The 16,862-nt window shown below is 51.2% G+C and overlaps 1 protein-coding gene and 1 long non-coding RNA gene across 11 annotated transcripts in view; one reads left to right on the plus strand and one right to left on the minus strand.

Moving 5' to 3' along the window:
* Positions 1-16,088, minus strand: part of DOT1L (DOT1 like histone lysine methyltransferase) — a 66,333-nt gene extending 50,245 nt beyond the window's left edge. Inside the window, exons 1-3 of one of the 10 annotated variants that reach the window (XM_065042262.1) lie at positions 15,677-16,088; positions 2,537-2,580; positions 2,137-2,211 (exon numbers count right to left, since the gene is read on the minus strand). In XM_065042262.1, the coding sequence (XP_064898334.1) occupies positions 2,137-2,211; positions 2,537-2,580; positions 15,677-15,757 (200 nt within the window). In that variant the 5' untranslated portion in view covers positions 15,758-16,088. Of the gene's footprint in view, positions 1-2,136; positions 2,212-2,536; positions 2,581-12,932; positions 13,463-15,676 lie in introns of those variants that run through there. The other 9 variants (XM_065042265.1, XM_065042261.1, XM_065042264.1 and 6 more) reach the window with 9 other exon arrangements.
* Positions 13,470-15,333, plus strand: LOC135576481 (uncharacterized). Its single transcript, XR_010468252.1, has 2 exons — positions 13,470-13,980; positions 14,371-15,333. It is a non-coding gene; the product is annotated as an uncharacterized LOC135576481 (long non-coding RNA).
* Positions 16,089-16,862: the final 774 nt, after the last annotated feature.

The following is a 16,862-nucleotide window of genomic DNA, read 5'->3' on the forward strand; positions in this document are numbered from 1 at the left end:
CCTTGAACTCCTCTGTCATCGTACAAACTGGAAGTAGGTGCTATTGAGAGTTTGTTTCTTGCAGAACACATAATGACATACAACTTCAGGACTACGTGTAATTTCCTTTAATTCCCCAGTAGACCAGCAGTACATGACAAATAATATTGGTGGAAAATCTGGAGAAAAGACTGAACTCCAAGTATTACTTATTAGAAAGTTTTGTACTCTCATAGCCCGTTAGTGCTTTTCCACATTCTCAGCTGCACAGAAATTCAAGACATCTGTAAATCTTTCTCCTTTGTTCCTCCATTTCTCCATGTCCTGAGACAAGCAGATACTCTTCTAGAATTAACTCTGGGACTGAACATGCAAACAGACCCAGGACACGATCTGAAATTTTACCCATCAGAAAAGCATCCTGATCGCTTCACGGGCCAGCCGGGATTACAGTCAATTCTGGCAGATGCCTTAACGACAGAAGCTGAGAGGATTAAATCAATTTATCTCAGGCCAGGGAAGAAAAGATATTACCAGGAACATCATGTGCTACGTAATCAGAGCCACAAAGCAGCAGCAAAAAAAACAACAAAACCAATCCGAGGAGTTAGAGGAGCAAGAGAATTAAGTCACGGCCATCCCTGGGTCAGGGGGGCAGAGGGGACCAGGGGACAGCAGAAGCGGCTCCTCTATCACCACCTCGCTAGCCGGGACCCCGGCGCTCAGCACTGCCCAGCACCGCGGGCTCCGGCCACCGCGCTTCAGTCCACACCGAGACGGAGACTGAAGAGGGTTTGTCTCACTCTTCACTCACATCCTGCTGACAGCCTATCTGCCACAAGTCATTTTGGTGACTAATTGTTTCAAAGGAAGCAAAAAGACTAAAATCATTACCAAAACTACAGGTTTATGACTTCCTTGAAAAGCTGCGGAGAGGTGAGTTTGGGACCAGCTGGGTTTCTCTTTCACTCGGAATCGCTGCCAGCCACGCTGGTGCTGCCCCACGAAGGGTCCCAGCGAGGACAACAGAACCGCAAACGCTCCAGCGCTGCAGCAATCTGCACATCCAGACTAACGGATCTGCTGGAAGGGACGCTGGAGCCCCATTACTCCTGTGGAATTCTTCAGGGGGAAGAAAGGGACTAACAAGTGTCCCAATGGAGTCTCAGCACAACCCTGAGGGCTCCCCGTGGACACAGCGCAGGTCAGCGCCCACCTCCAGGTGAACGCCACACAATATACATTCGTTTTAAGCTGTTTGTGCAATGGGTATTCACATGTAACTAAATCGTACAACTACTTCTTACCGCCCCAAAGAGCGTTGTGAATAGTTTGCCTTTTGCTGAGGGAGCTGGGTCTCTACAGCTTGGGGAAGAGGTGACCTCATTAATGTTTACAGATATACAAAGGGGGAGTGTCAGGAGGATGGAGCCAGGCTCTTCTGGTGACAACCAGTGACAGGACAAGGGGCAATGGGTGCAAACTGGAACACAGGAGGTTCCACTTAAATTTGAGAAGAAACTTGTTTGGGGTGAGGGTGGCAGAGCCTGGCCCAGGCTGCCCAGGGGGTTGTGGAGTCTCCTTCTGTGCAGACATTCCAACCCGCCTGGACACCTTCCTGTGTAACCTCATCTGGGTGTTCCTGCTCCATGGGGGGATTGCACTGCATGAGCTTTCCAGGGCCCTTCAACCCCTCACATTCTGGGATTCTCTGATTCTGCTTTAGCCCCCACACAAACGCACCCACGTGCCCCCAGCCCCACGCAGAGGGGACGGGACACGGTGCCCGCGCTCCCAACGCCGCTGTCTGAACAGGAATTATTAGTTACTACACAAGTGGAAACGCCCGTGCCATTCGGATCCCGGACACTGGACGCGGTCCAAGGGCGCGGATACCGATCATTGTTCCGGCGTGAGTAATTCCAACGTACAGCAGAGCTCGACTCTCCGCTGCGGAGTTTCCAATTATGTCCTTCATCCAGCAACCTTTGCCAATATTTCTGTTACACATTTCCTACCAAAATAACTCCGCTGAGTCTGAAGCCAGTTCAAAAGGAAAACTTCAGTTTATAGTTTCTAAGAATAACCAGTTACAAACTGATTCCCTATAAACCGCGCTGGCCTGTCTTCCTGGTGGAGAAAAAGTACTCCTCTCACCTTTTTGTATCATAGTCAATTAAAACGTAGTTTTCCATAGCAAGCTTGAGATCTGGGATTTCTTCACAGACCCACCTGGAACAAGAGAAGAAATAATGAATAAGAACATCTCCAATTAAGTATAATAAGGCAGTCTGTGTCAATTCCAGACCGGTGTTGCTACGTGCTAAGACAACAGTGCAGCACCTTTATCCTCCCGTTTTCCCCACATAGGCCCAACTCTACCAGTGGAATTGACAGGAAAGGACATTTATATGGCAACAAAATCAATTCAGCTTTGAAAATACTTTAGCCCTGCTAAATGATAACTGCTGCCCTCCTTTATATCTCAAGACATCCGTTCGCCAAGATGCAAGGAGAAACAGGAACGGGTTCTATCCACATCTGCCTCAACACTTACCGAATTGTCTCAATAATTTCGTGAGCAGCATCGTGGTGTTTGTCCTGAAATACAAAGAAAATAAGAGATGTTTTCAAAAAGACCTCAGGTGTGCTGCTTGTCAGAAGATTACAGGCATCGACGTCTTTAAGAATACAGGTGGCAAGCATGCTAGGAAAGGAGTCAGATTGCCACTAAACCCATCAAAATGAGCTCTCTAAGAGAAAATAAGCCTTAAGGAAATACACATTTTGAGTTTCTACGGACTAGCAGAAGATTTACAAGGAGGAACTGCCGTTGATTGACTCTAATTTGGGAGTTTACTCAAGAGTAACAGGTGAACTTAACAAGCATTTCCCATTCGTGCTCACAAAGCCCTTGGAGCTGCAGGTATATGCACCACGCTACAAAAAATCCTACGTTAGGGAAGTGGCAGGAGTTCCTCTATCGCTGTGTGATCCTGTGGAGCGCGGTCACCAGAGCCCATCTGCACAAAGCTGGCGTTATATTTAGACATTTGTTTCTTGAAGTGGCTTTGACCTTTTAATTAGGAGCCTCGTATCCAAGGAGCTTGCAGGGCTCCAAGTGCACAGGCTCGCTCACTCCCAAATGATTCCCCTTGTCTTCTGCGGCAGAAATGTAATTTCTATAGAGTTACCAAGGGCAATTCTACAGCAAAGGGCAGGGACGGGCAGCAGAAAGTGAGGGATTTGGGGCAGGGGACAGAAGGAAACGGAAGAGAAACACTAATGGACAGATGACAAAAACCATCTGGGGTTACTTCTGTTTCTTCAAGACATAAGTCAAAAGGAAGCTTCTTCCATCAGTAACACAGCTTTTGTATCTGCATGAGGAAACAGATTTCCCCTTGAACAACCAGTTTATAGGCTCAGGATCAGCCAGCCTTGTAGTTCTCATTCCAAGAAACAGCCCCTCAGCCCTGGGTCAAAACCTCGGCGGAAAGGCAGGAGAACATCGCTGAAGCTTCACAGCGCAGGGATAACAAACTCTTCCTACTTCACTAGGAGAAGCTTTCTTTGCTTCTTCAGAACGCAAAAAGTTAAAGCCAGGTCCAAGGCTTACACAGCAGACTAATCAAAGAAACACAAAATGTTCCAGTTCCAATCTCAAAAAGGAGAAACAGGCAGGACAGGAGCAGTCGGGACGTTTGGGACGGAACGCACGGCGGCCTCAAACCCAACCAACACCTGCTCCTGACCCGGAGCACACACAGCAAGACAAAGCATACAGGACTTCTCTTTCTTTTCATTTCTTATCCGAAAAGGATAAAAATAACCCAAGACAGTCAGCTCATCCATAAACATCCCCTATCAATTTTCACCTTTCGCTACACGCAGAATTATCACAGTAGAAACCCCGTGGGCTGATCTGGCTCTTCCAGTAAACTGTGTTCCTGGGTAGTAAGAATGTGCTTTATCAACATAAGCACATTATACCGGAAAAGTGAATTCACGCTTATTCTGGCATAACCATTTTCTCCGGGGAATTTATATCCTTCATTGATGGTTTTGGACAGTTTTGGTGCCAGCGGAACACAAGGAGAAACCCCTTGTCCTATAGGTCTTCATAAAAATACCGCTAAATGACCAAATTACCACGTTTTGTCTTGCGTTAAATACTGAAAAATAAATTAAAAAACAACAAAATCCCAATGCAAACGGCGGAAGATGCAGCTTAAGCAAGTGGTTTTACTAACACAACCTCATGCGGGGACCCCGGCCAGAAGGGGCCTTTCTGAGTTTAGTGTTGTCATTCTGCAGGAACAATGGAGTTGAGAACAGCTCCACAGTGCCCGTGGCTTTGCTGCCCGTGTTGAAACACTCACCACGGTTCCTGCAGCCTATCTAACACACTTTGTCCCGGCAGACGAGCTCCTGACATCTCATGCAAGCCTTGCAACCAAAACCAGAGACGATCTCCTGGTGTTTCTTCAAAGCAGAGAAGGCCGTGGAAGAGGGAAAAGAGATCTGAAGGAAACACAGAGCAGCTTCCTTTCCTTTAGAGAAACTTTAAGTCCCATTTCAACGTTATGGTTGTAAGATTTAATAAGAATAGACATTAAACAGCACCAGTCATCGCATCTGTATTCATGCAATTGTTTATGGCACCGATAGAGCATCTTTGGCAGCTCGAAGGGCAAGTTGAACAGAAACCTCCCCAAAACCGCGGGCTCGGCACAGCAGCTCCATCCGCGGCCTCCGAACCCAAACCCAGCCGGTCGGAGCCACGCAAACACAAGTTATTGCATGCGACACAACCTCATCTCTTTAATGTGGTCTATACAGTAAGTATTTAAAGTAAAAAGTTGCCATTTATAGTAATCATTGGGAACGCCCAAAGCTATTCATAACAACTTTATTAAAACAACACTAGGCATGCATTAAAAGTTGGCTATTGCAGTCAATTCTCTCCAGCTGGACCTTATAATAAAGAGTTCTTATTTTCAACCTACAATTTAAAATAGAAACGTGAGCTCCCAGAGAAACTCCAACAGTTTTCGCCAGGACATTTCATTGGAAAATCAACAGAATTTCTGATTGCGGGGGGTGGTCAAAATGGAAAATAAAAGGATAATGAGTGTTTCTATGTGCTTCAGTGCTCCAGCCAGCCCTCTGGGTACAAAAGGCATCTTGTGTCTTGCATATATGAGAAGCCCTATGCGTGGTTTTAAAGGCCAAATAACACAGTGCCCAAAAGCTCTTCCCAAATATGTATTTTCAGGCAATCATTATCATTTTCTATAATCCCATATGGTTTGTTAACCCAATATGACCAGAACTTCCGAGTTCTCAGTAGCAATCACAGCTATTGCTCCAACACACACACATGAAAACTAAAGGGTCCCCAGTCATACAACGCACCTTTCAAACAGCGCCAGACACGCTTCACTCATCTATCGATAACTTTGTCCAACAAAGCGCCCAATTTCTAATGCAAACAGCTGGATAAGGAGCTTTTCAGAACACTCAAGTGAGAATGACACCTGTGACACTTTTGCCACAAGCCAGCTGCTCCAAAGGCTCTTCATTGTTAATACACCGCCCCACACCAGGTGTGGCTGCTTGGGTTACTTTATTTTTCAAGTTAACATCCCTTAGGATATGACATTATTTTGATATCATTCTGTAATCCGGTAGCGTATCCTGGAGTCTGGGTGTATTTGAACACGGCTGGTTATCTCACAGTGCAACGATCCACAGTCTGAAGTCAATCTCCAACCTAAAAGAACACGTGCAACTAAACCGGGCAGCAAGGAACCACACCCTGGTGCCCTTCGAAATCCACCTCTTTCTGTATTTAAGCCTTTATTTGGCCAGTGTGCTTATCCTGCAGGGGCTTGGGGCTGAACACTGCGTTCTTCTGAACTTCATTTCCAACCCGCGACCCTCGGGAGGTCTGATCAGTCTACAGTGCTACACAACAAGGGGAGTAGAAAGCCTAAACCTGAGAGGAGAACAAATGGTTTCAAAAACCTGGATAAGGTCCTGAAAAACAGCAATCCAGCTCGTGCGCTTTCTATCAGCAGCTCTCAAAGCACCACACAAAGCGCCTGCAGACCCCTTATCCGCTCTTCATGCACGTTCTTGTGCGCAGCTTTGGCTGCCCAAGACTGTCCCACGGCAGGAGCAGCTCGTCCCTGTGCAGAGCCAGAGCACATCTCCTCCCGACACAGGCCAGGTGGCCCGGGCGGCTCGTCGGAGTGGTGCAAACCTGCTGTGGTCAAGCACTCGCAAAGCAGGAGGAAGAGATCTCCCTGCAGCTTTCCACTGCCCACCAGAGAAAACGAAACCTGAAACTAGTTACAAACAAATCAACAGCGACACTCGTGTACTTTTGAATGATTGTCTTTAGATACTGTTCCACTCAGGTAGCACTGGCTCCCAAGTACTAACCACCGGCTCCGCTCCTGTATTCACAGAGGCCTCTTTGATTCGCCAAATTCCCATTGGCAAACGATCCGTTTGACTCCCAAAACAAAGGAGGTCGGTCTCCAGCCCCGGTTGAAGGAGCAGCCGGGTTGCTGCAGGGGCAGCTCTCTCCCCAGGCAGTGGTCCATAAATCCAGAGGAGAGGATGTTACAGCTGGAGACAAGATGGTGAGCAGAGATCAAAAAGATGGATTAGGAAAAGCCAATCAATCTTGCAGAAGACTAGAGGGACAAGTGCCTCTTTAATGTCCCTGAGGTTTCCTCCATCTGTGGTGGATGATAAGCGTTTCTCTAGACACCAGAACAGCAACAGGAGCTACTGCAGCGGCAGGAAGGCGTCCAGGACCTGCGGGCACCTCTCAAACCACCGCACCCGGCCGGGCAGTTCGCGTTCCTCCTCCCACGGGGTTTCACTTCATTTACACCCAGTCTAGATTCCCCAATGCAGCCTCTACGTCCAGAGCATGTCCGTGTTCAATACACCTGCAAACAGCAGCTGACGAGCCTGTGAAAAGCCAGGACAGAAGTATTTCCAGCTGCAGCAGAAGCATAGCGCGGCTTGGCCAGGGCAGAGCTACGCCACCCGGCGCCCGCGTTTCGACGCCTGCACCTCGTGCTCAAACGCCAGTTACTCTTTGAGTAAGACAAAGGGAAAGTCTGCTCCTTGCAATGTTTCTATAACCAGACTTCTTTTAATATTATCAGGTTTTATCCCAAATCAAGATTGTGTCATTTAGCTTCCATATCAACGACCAAAGCACAAATCTTTCTACCAGGCGAGATGAGAACCAAAAGTCTTCTTTGAAGCGTTCAATTATTGTCCCTCCCTTACATCAAAAAAGTGTATATGTATACTTGTGAATGTCCTTACATTAGTATATATAAGCAGAGATCTCTGCTTTTCTCCCAGCCCCACAGACACTGCAAGTGGAGCAAGAGCTGCCAAGAGTGTATTCTGAAACACAGCACGAGAGCAGCCGAGTTTGATGCAGTTTCGGCAGTCAGCGAGTTTACTGTCACGCAAAACTACATGGAAAACATAGAGGGTGTCATGGCCTCCTCAGTGGATACATAAGGACTTGTACAGAAAAAAAATAAGCTTGGCCCAAGATCCAAAATATGTTAAAACTGCTCCAGGTAATCCCCATATAGCATGAATATAGTTGATCAGGGATTTTCAGACCAGACAGCTGCGGACGCGGGTGCAGCAGGGACTGACGCTTTGATCACAGCTACCTAAAGCACAATAAAACCGCTCTGCCTTTCACAGCAATTCCAACTGTTGCTACGGACACGGCACAACCGCAGGAGCGCGGTTCCCATGGCGGTGGGCAGGAGGGGCGAACAAACACAGCGACACGCAGCGCCCGAGGACACAGAGCCCGGCTGGGGATGAAGCGGTTCTACCGTGCAAAAAGACAGATTAGTGAAATAAATAATAAGAAGAACGGAATATGTTGGGGAATGCAACTATTTGGGTAAAACAGCACCGTGCAATGGTGTAAAATATTGCCATCTCAGTTGAGTTTTAGGCAATATCCTCTTGCTCCAGGCCAGCACGCACACAGCAAAGCCAGGCCTCAGCTAAAACTAGAACTTCAGGGTGTTTTGTGAGCGACCCTACAATATTACAACATCTTCTTCATGTGTTGCAAATTGCTCTTTCTTCTAATAAGCAGGGAGGGAAGCCAAACGAGACCAAGGCTGCCAGTGATAATATATCATACCATATCATATCATAACATACCATATCACATATCAGATCACCTGCAGCGCAATGGAAACCCAGCTGAGGAATGAAAAAGTAGTCTTAAAAGGCCAAACATTTTATAATTTCAGAAGTACACACTGTCCAACACTAATAATATTGCTGAGGTGTAAGAAGTAAATGACTAGTGCCAAAACCTCTGGAAATTGCCCTTCGCACTATAGGGAAAATATCAGCAAGTATCTCAATGGCAGAAAGAAACAGTATTATACCCCAGCAATTTTTAGTAAGCAACTTATTCAGAACTTCCTGCAGTGCTCTGGGTTTTGGAAGCTTCCAACACTTCAAGGAGCTGTTTCCAGCCCTTCCTTCCATTTTCCACCTAACGCTAAAAACTTGTCTCAGTGTAGATATTTAGGAAACTACTCAGAACAGGAACTTCTTCGTTATTCATAGATCTGTTCATATCTATGAAGCCATCGTTTCCTGCTGTAAAATATACTCACCCTCTTCCTATGCTCTAAAAATAGTACCTACTCCATTTGATATCTATAGCAGCATGTGGCAAGTACCGTATATTCAGTTTTATCTCTTGTTCCTCTTCAGAGTTAGTTTTGTCTTTAATAATTACTCGGAAAGTAAATATATTATGTTCACGGATTCTTAACAGGAAGTTCTGCTTCTGCGGATCATTCTGTTAGGAAGGAGAAAATAAATGAAGCGAAAATATTTTAAATATATTGAGACACGTTATGCTTATCAACTTGTGATAAATACAGTGTCAGGGGAGAAAAAAACACCCCAGCTCTGGTCCTCGTCCTGATCATTGGGGTGAAAAGCTTCAATCACACAAAGGTTAACTCAAAGCAGGAAGAAAAAACCAAGGCAGTAAGAAAGAAGAGTAGGAAAGTCGACATATGGATGTCTGGGGAGCAGGGTGGTTAAGTTTCCCATAAATCTTGCATACCAAGAGGTAAGATGTTTTGCCTAAATTCCCAGGGGGAGCACAACTCAGTCACGTATCTGAGGCTTGAAGGGATAATGGTCTCCATACACATCAGGGCTGCCAGGAGGGACGCGCGTGCGGCGCAGCATCTCCTGGGCACGCTCGCAGCTGTCAGTGCCGTGTCCTGCTCTAACTGATGGGTGAGTTTTAGGCAGATAAATGTGAATTACCTGAGCTGGAACTCTGGCCGGGACAGGAACATTAATCCTCACTCATCCGCTGACAGGGGCAAAAGGAATAAAAGGGCGATCTTGAACAGCTACTCTGCCTTTCAACAGTCACCCTGCAGATAATTCAGTTATGTGAAAAATAAAGAGCACTGCAGCCTTAAGATGTGATGCAAGAGAACAACTTGGACTTTTCCTATAGAAATACCAGGAAAAAAAGTGTATGTCAACTGAACTCATGACTGATATTGCACCCAACTGGGCACAGCTTTGCACAAAACCAGGTGTGAACACGGAACAAGTACCGAATTGTCACTCGGGGCAAGTTCTCCTTCAAAGGGTGAAGCCCAGAAGGAAACTCCTATTCTGTAATAACCACGTGTGCGCAATTAAACGCCGTACGGTTATGTTCTTCCCCACCTCCCAACAGCACATTGCCGGGTTCCCTTTGGCAGCCGTGAGAGCAGAAAAGTGCAGACAAAACGATGCAACTGTGCCAATTCTGTCATTTGCTTCTGTGTAATTTGCTGGGCAGTAAAGAAACTCGAGTACTTTTGAAATGACCAAGTCAATTATTTCCCAGTTTTACACCATTTGCGCTCCCCACTCTGTGTTCTTTTAAGAAGCGGGGAGGGCAGCGGGGTGTTGAGAAATTGGAAGTCTGCTAAACTTTTCGAGCCTTTTTTGTTCACTAGAGAAGCTCCTACACGTAATTAGTCATCCCCACACACATTTCCCAACAAGCTGCATTGACGGCATCTGTGAAATCAGAGAAAATCCCCTAACCTCTGCCACGGCTGACGGATTTCTGGGCCATTACTCAGGGCGTGAGGAGGTTGTGCCTGGCAAAGCCAGCTCGGCAGTTTCCCTGCCCGCCGCCCCTGCTCTGCCCCGCCGGATGAGTCACATCGCGGGGCGGAGGGGGCGCCCGGGAAAACACCGCAGCGTGTTCTTTCCAGCCCACATACTGTCAGCGCAGCCCCAGAGCCGCCCCACGCACGGAGGGGCTGTCACCGGGCTCAGGGGCCACGGACGGATGGACAGCCTCACCGTGTCCCCCAGTGCCACAGCTGCTCCCCCCAGCACAAGCTGATCCAAGGGAAAACCCACATGCACGTGGAAAACATGGAACTGTTTTCCAGCAGCTCATCTTAGAGTCACAGAATCATTTTGGTTGGAAAAGACCCTCAAGATCACAGAGTCCAACCGTTCCCCACCCCCGGCACTGCCCCATGTCCTGAGAACCTCATGTCCGTCTGTCCAGCCCTCCAGGGCTGGTGACTCCAGCACTGCCCTGGGCAGCCTGTTCCAATGCCCCACAGCCCTTTGGGGAAGAAATTGTTCCCCACATCCAACCTCAACCTCCCCTGGCGCAACTTGAGGCCGTTTCCTCTGCTCCTGGCGCTTGTTCCTGGGGAGCAGAGCCCGACCCCCCTGGCTCCACGCTCCTTTAGGCAGTGCCGGAGTGCGATGGAGCGTGTGGAAGGGCTGGATTCGTACAACAAAACAGCAAACGCAGGCGGCTGTGGGAGCACAGGACCAGCCTCAGCAACACCCAGCTCAGGTGTGACAGCAAAGGGACCCATTTAGGACCAATTTAGGACCCTCCTAAATTGATCTTACCATACTGTGCTACAGCACCCAACTTCAGCAACCCCTCCCACGCCGTCTCAGAAGTCGAAGCTCATCAACAGAAAAGCTATTCCCAGTAAAGCTGAGTGACACACACACAAAAAAGCACTGAATTCTTAAATAAGGTTCGTAATTCGTCTCCACTGCAGATCCTTAGTTTCAGAGGTGACAGTCCCTGCGGGCTGTGATGCCCCCGAGCACAGCACATTCCTCTGGTGACAGACCCGGATCAGCTGCATCACCCACCAGTGGAGGGAGGGAAAGAAAAGCCCCCACGACACACACGCTCCCTGCCCCTCCCCCTGTCCAACGGCGGTATCAGCACGCTCGGTCCCATTCCTCCTCGCCTCTCCAACAGCTGCACCGAGATGCTCTGACAACACTCAATTAGCCAACGAGGATTTTGTGCCACTGCGACTGAGTGGCAAGTCAGCAGCAAAGAGGAGGAACACAGACAAATCCATGAATCATTCAAACCAGACTTATCACGGTTACTAATTTGGAGGTTTAAGCTCCAGCAGCTCATGGAAGACGCGCCTCACCCAGGTACGATGGCTCAACCAGCACTGCCCCTCATGGGACAGAGTCAAGGGCCTGAGATTTCCAGGCTGTAAGATGGGAATAAAGTTGGTTAAAGATACTCAGAGCATCAGTCAGTTCCCAGGCACTATCACACAAACACCTGGTCCTGGCCAGCCGAACAGGGAGGGGAGAACACGGCACCCAGAGCCCCGGCCCCCGCGGGGGTTTGCAGTCACCCATCGGGGGAACGCTGTTCGGGGGGCGACCAACGGGAAGGCCATCCAGATGAAAAGAGCAAGGCGAGACAGGCAGATGTCTAATTCTGAAACCTGAAGGGACTTGCAGAGCATGCACCAGGACAGGCAGTGACTCAGAGCCACGCGGGACGGACGCGGTGCCGGGACGGCAAAGGCACAGCCAACACCGCCCAGCCCGGCCCAGCAGGGCTGTGCCCCCGGCAGCACCCGCACCGGCTCTGATCACCCTGCAAACCCGCCTGGTGCGAGCCCAAGGGACGGGAGATACGTGAACCACGGTGCCCCCTTACTGAGGCACGTGCTACCAGAAAACTGGCTTTTCCACATTCACAAACTCCTGTGTTGCAACGGGCTGCACCTCAGTGAACGTGGATTTTGGTGACAAGAATGAGCTCCAGCAGCTCCGGAGCCTCCTGTTGCTCTGTACATGAGCAAACCCGCACTGCTGCCAGAGATGTATCAGCAGAACCACGCCAGAGCAGATCGTGGAACCAAGCCAGGTTTAAAAATATAAACCACCCCACACGCGTTTTCCCCCACACACCATGGGCTGCGGCTCCTTCAGCAGGAACTGTTGTCTAGAGGAGTTCAAAGTACAGCCTCAAACGCCTCGCAGATAAGGCAGAATGCACCACGATATGAAAATTCTCCATGTTCAAACCTCATAAATATTCAGATTTAACTAGAGGAGAAGTCAGAGGTGAAAGAATGAAGCGCTTTAAGGACAATTCTCTGGAATAAAACTAAATATCTACAAGTCTCAGAACTACAAGAGGACTTGACTCCTTGTACCCATCAGACCTACCTCTAAGCAGTAAGTACCAAGTTGTGCGTATCAGTACATAAAGTATGACCACAAATGCATCCCCTGTTGGCATCAGCCTATTTAACACCACCCAGATCCATTAACTCTGCTCGCTCACCCATCTGAGCACAATGTCCCTCCTTTATCCAGCCCTGTATTTCGTCCGCTACCAAAACTAAACTTTTAAGCGCAGTATCGCTGGTCACTGCCAACCTAATGCAAGCAGAGAATGTGGCAGGTATGCGGGAGACAAGGAGTTAAAGAGCACACAATAGAACACACTCACTTCAGCTCTGATTAAGCGGGGCACTCGTAAAAACAGAGGTCAACATCAGAAAATATTTTGTGAGTCATGAGGAGAGATTACTCACCGTGCACTATTCAACTTACTCATCACAGTGTGCTACGGACAGAACTGCTCACCACGGATCCATTAGGAAACCGTGCCCTTTCCTTTGAGACGGCGGAGGGCGGGGGAAGGAGTCACACTTTCAGTTCAGCGCGTAAGGCGGTGGGAGGCTGATCTGCGACACCAGCGCTCTCCTCCCACGGCCCTAATTACACTGGGAGGGAAATACGTGTTTCACATCACCCTCCCCGGCTCTTTCTGCATCCCAACAAGCTGCAGTTTGTCAGCTGAGCTATTGTGCAAACTCAGCAGTCTGGAGAGACCCCACTTCTATTATCCATGAAATAAGCAGCAGTCCTGCAATAAATAGACACGTCATTAAACCAAGCAGCCTTTAATATGAGACATAAGACCCTTCGCCTTTTACGCAGCAATACTGACGCCGCTAATTTAAGATGTAGTGAGAGCATAAAAATAGCCAAGTTACTCAATGCGGGTTACATCACGCTCACCAAGCAGCAGGTCTGCAACACCAGTCGCCCTGATCCTGGGAAAGATGATTCCCCGCCATTCCTGGCGCTCTCACCAAAAACAATTAGCAAGGGCTGCGAGCTTCCAAAGAGAGCTGGAGAGAAAGGGGAGGGGAAAATACACCTCACTGCATCCAACAGGAAGCGCCAAGAACGCTGCTAAATAAAACTCCTTAAAGCGTATTTCCTTCCCCCAGGTATCCCACCTTGCTTCCTAGGAACCACGCAGCAGAACGAGCAGTGAAACTAAGAAATGTTCCGCTTACGTCAAACAGAGCTGAGCTCTGAAACCACAGCGGCGCAGACAGCGCCGGCAGCTCCAGGCTGAGGCGGCGAGGAGAGCAGGCCGGACACACCGCGGCGTTATCCCCACGGCTCCAGGGCCCGTGTCTGCCGCCAAGGGCAGAGCCGCGAGCGGCGTGTGTGCGCACGAGCGTCTGTAATACAGCGCGAGCTTCTCACCCCGACTGCGGGACACAGTATTGATGGGCTCCAGGTGAACTTCTGTATTACTGTGGAAAAAACCTGCACCGCACAGAGGTGGGTTTAATAGCAGGATGTTTGGCTTTGGGGGTATTTCTAACACACGCACTTGTGGATAAGCACCCCTGCCCATGGCGTTTGTGATTAACTGGAAAAGAACATCTATGTGCTCTGCCATCTCTACAACCGGCTGCTCAAGTTTTCCTCAATTAACCAAATCCTTATTTCCCAGCGTTGAAACGCACATAGGGCAGGTTGGAGGTTGCGATTTGTTTTCTTAAAGCCTGTAGGAAGTTTTGTGAATATACATGAAAACCATTCCTTCATTCGAGATAAACCCCTAACCTACATAAGCTTTAGCCTATACTTGGCCCAACCAGCTCGGAGACACAAGTTAATATTTGGCAACGCAAGCTCAAACCGAACTGGTCATCGTTCTACTTTCAGTTTCTGCCAATTTGAGCGGAGCGCGCGCCCGCGAACACACGCGAATGACAGAACGGCTGCGGCAGCCGGCGGAACCCGCGCGCCGGCCTCCACGGGGGTGTTTTGGACGGCACACACGCGGCAGCAGCACCAACAGGCAGGCGGCAGATCCGGATCCGCAGCCATCTCATCTCCCCTGCCACGAGCAATACGCTTCTAATCATTCACACACAGGCGCGTCGCGATTGCCGGGCGAGCAACAACACCCGCAGCACCGGCCGCCTCAGCCTGCGTGTCCCGGGGTGTTCTCCCCGTGAAGCAACACACGTACGAGAGCACAGCCTGAAACACAAGGGGTAATCAACAGTACTCAGGCCAAGTACAATATACATATATAGAAAGAGATTTTTCCTGTTACAAACTGGTCTCAAGGGGGCTACAAACAGAGTGAAAAATTGCTTAAGGGTTGGTACAAACCCTACACACGTACCAAAATAAAACCCAACCCAAACCTCTCAAGCCTTTCGCCTCTCACTAATCCGAACACGGGCGTTGTTATCAAGGTCACCCATCTCTCATTCAGGCTCGGGAGAGGCGGGGAAAAGTCCAGCAAGTTGGGAAAAAAAACGCTCACAGAACTGAACGGGGACAAGTGACATTTTCTCTGAAAGCACGCGGATTACGGCTGCCATCAACCGACAAACCTGACTTGAATTCTCTTCAGACCGAATAAAAGAGAAGCTCCAAGGGCACTGGTTTGAGGGGAACCCAAGCAACAGCACCAACCCTACCGAAGGCAGAGCCCACAATTAACGCTTCTCCTCGGCTTATTTCCACTCCTGCCGCCGGGTTTGGGAGGGGGACGGTAATTCAGGGGGTATGGATGAGCCAGAAGCCCTCTCGGCTTCCCCCCGCTCCAAGCAGCTCTGGTTATTAACCGGTCACACGAGCCGGGCACAGACAAACATGAAAACTTTTCATTAACCAGTCCTCCTCCTCCCCGCCCTTCAGTTTAGTCAACCAATTACCAAAAGAAATGGGGGGTTTGACTTGCAGGAGAGCGGAGCCCCCGGCCCCGGGGTCGCTCCCGCTTGGGAAGCGCTACCGGGTAAATAACGCGGTTGCTGCCGCTCCCGGGAAGAACCGGCGTCAGCGGCCGCATTAACAAGTGCCGGGGAGCGGCGGGGCGGCGCGGGCCGGGAGAGGACGGAGGGAGGAGGGAAGGAGCCGGGGCCGGGGCGAGGGCGCAGGCAGCGAGGGAAGGACGCGGGGCCGCAGGGGCCGGGGCCGCGGGGCCGAGCGGGGCAGGTGCCGGGCTCATACTCACGTAGACGGGCAGCGGCCAGGGGTAGACGGCGGGCTCGGCTCCCACGGGCGACTTCAGCCGGAGCTCCAGCCTCTCGCCCATGTCGGCAGCCGGAGAAGAGGCGGCGGCGGCCCCGCACCATGCTAGAGGGGCCGGCTGGGGCGGGGTGTGGCGGCCGGGCCCGGCCGGGGGCGGGGGCGGGTGCGGTGCGGCGGGGGCGGGGAGGGGAGGGGAGGCCGGTGCCGGGGGGGCGCCCGCTCCCGCGCCTCCTCTATTGTCGTTAGCGGCTCGCGGGGCTCTCCGGCGCCGCCGCCATCTTGGGCCGGCGCGAGGCGCAGCACAATGAGCGCCGCGCGGCCCGGACGACGCGCCAGACGCGGGGGGCGGGCGCGGCCGCGCGCTCCCTCCCCCTGTCCTCAGCTGCCCTCCCCGCGCGCGCCCCCGCGCCCGCGCGCGCCGCCGCCCGCCGCCCCCTCCCCCCCGCGCGCGCGCCCGTGCGTGCCGAGGCGGCGCGAGAGCTCCCGCGTCTCGCCCGCGGGCGGCGCGCGGGAGGGCGCGGGGTCACGCGCACGGCGGGGCACGAGCGGCACGTCGCGCACGAGGCCGGGGGACAGGGCGGGGCTGGCACGTGCGCGGGCACAGCACGAGGCCGCGGGGCGGCCGTGCAGAGCCAGGACCCCCGTGTCACGGTGCCACCCCCACTCGTGACTCTGCAAGGCTGGAACACCCGCGTGACACTGCGTCTGTGTGACACTGCAACACCCGCGTGACACCGGAACACCCGCGTGACACTGCGTCCGTGTGACACTGCAACACCCGCGTGACACCGGAACACCCGCGTGACACTGCGTCCGTGTGACACTGCAACACCCGCGTGACACCGGAACACCCGTGTGACACTGCGTCCGTGTGACACTGCAACACCCGCGTGACACCGGAACACCCGTGTGACACTGCAACACCCGTGTGACACTGCAACACCCGCGTGACACTGGAACACCCGTGTGACACCGGAACACCCGTGTGACACTGCGTCTGTGTGACACTGCAACACCCGTGTGACAACAGAACACCCGTGTGACACCGGAACACCCATGTGACACCGCAACACCCGCATGACACTGCAACACCTGTGTGACACCGGAACACCCGTGTGACACTGCATCTGTGTGACACTGCAACACCCGTGTGACACCGGAACACCCGT

Source organism: Columba livia, chromosome 27 (assembly GCF_036013475.1).
Source record: "Columba livia isolate bColLiv1 breed racing homer chromosome 27, bColLiv1.pat.W.v2, whole genome shotgun sequence".
NCBI classification, from domain to species: Eukaryota; Metazoa; Chordata; class Aves; order Columbiformes; family Columbidae; genus Columba; species Columba livia.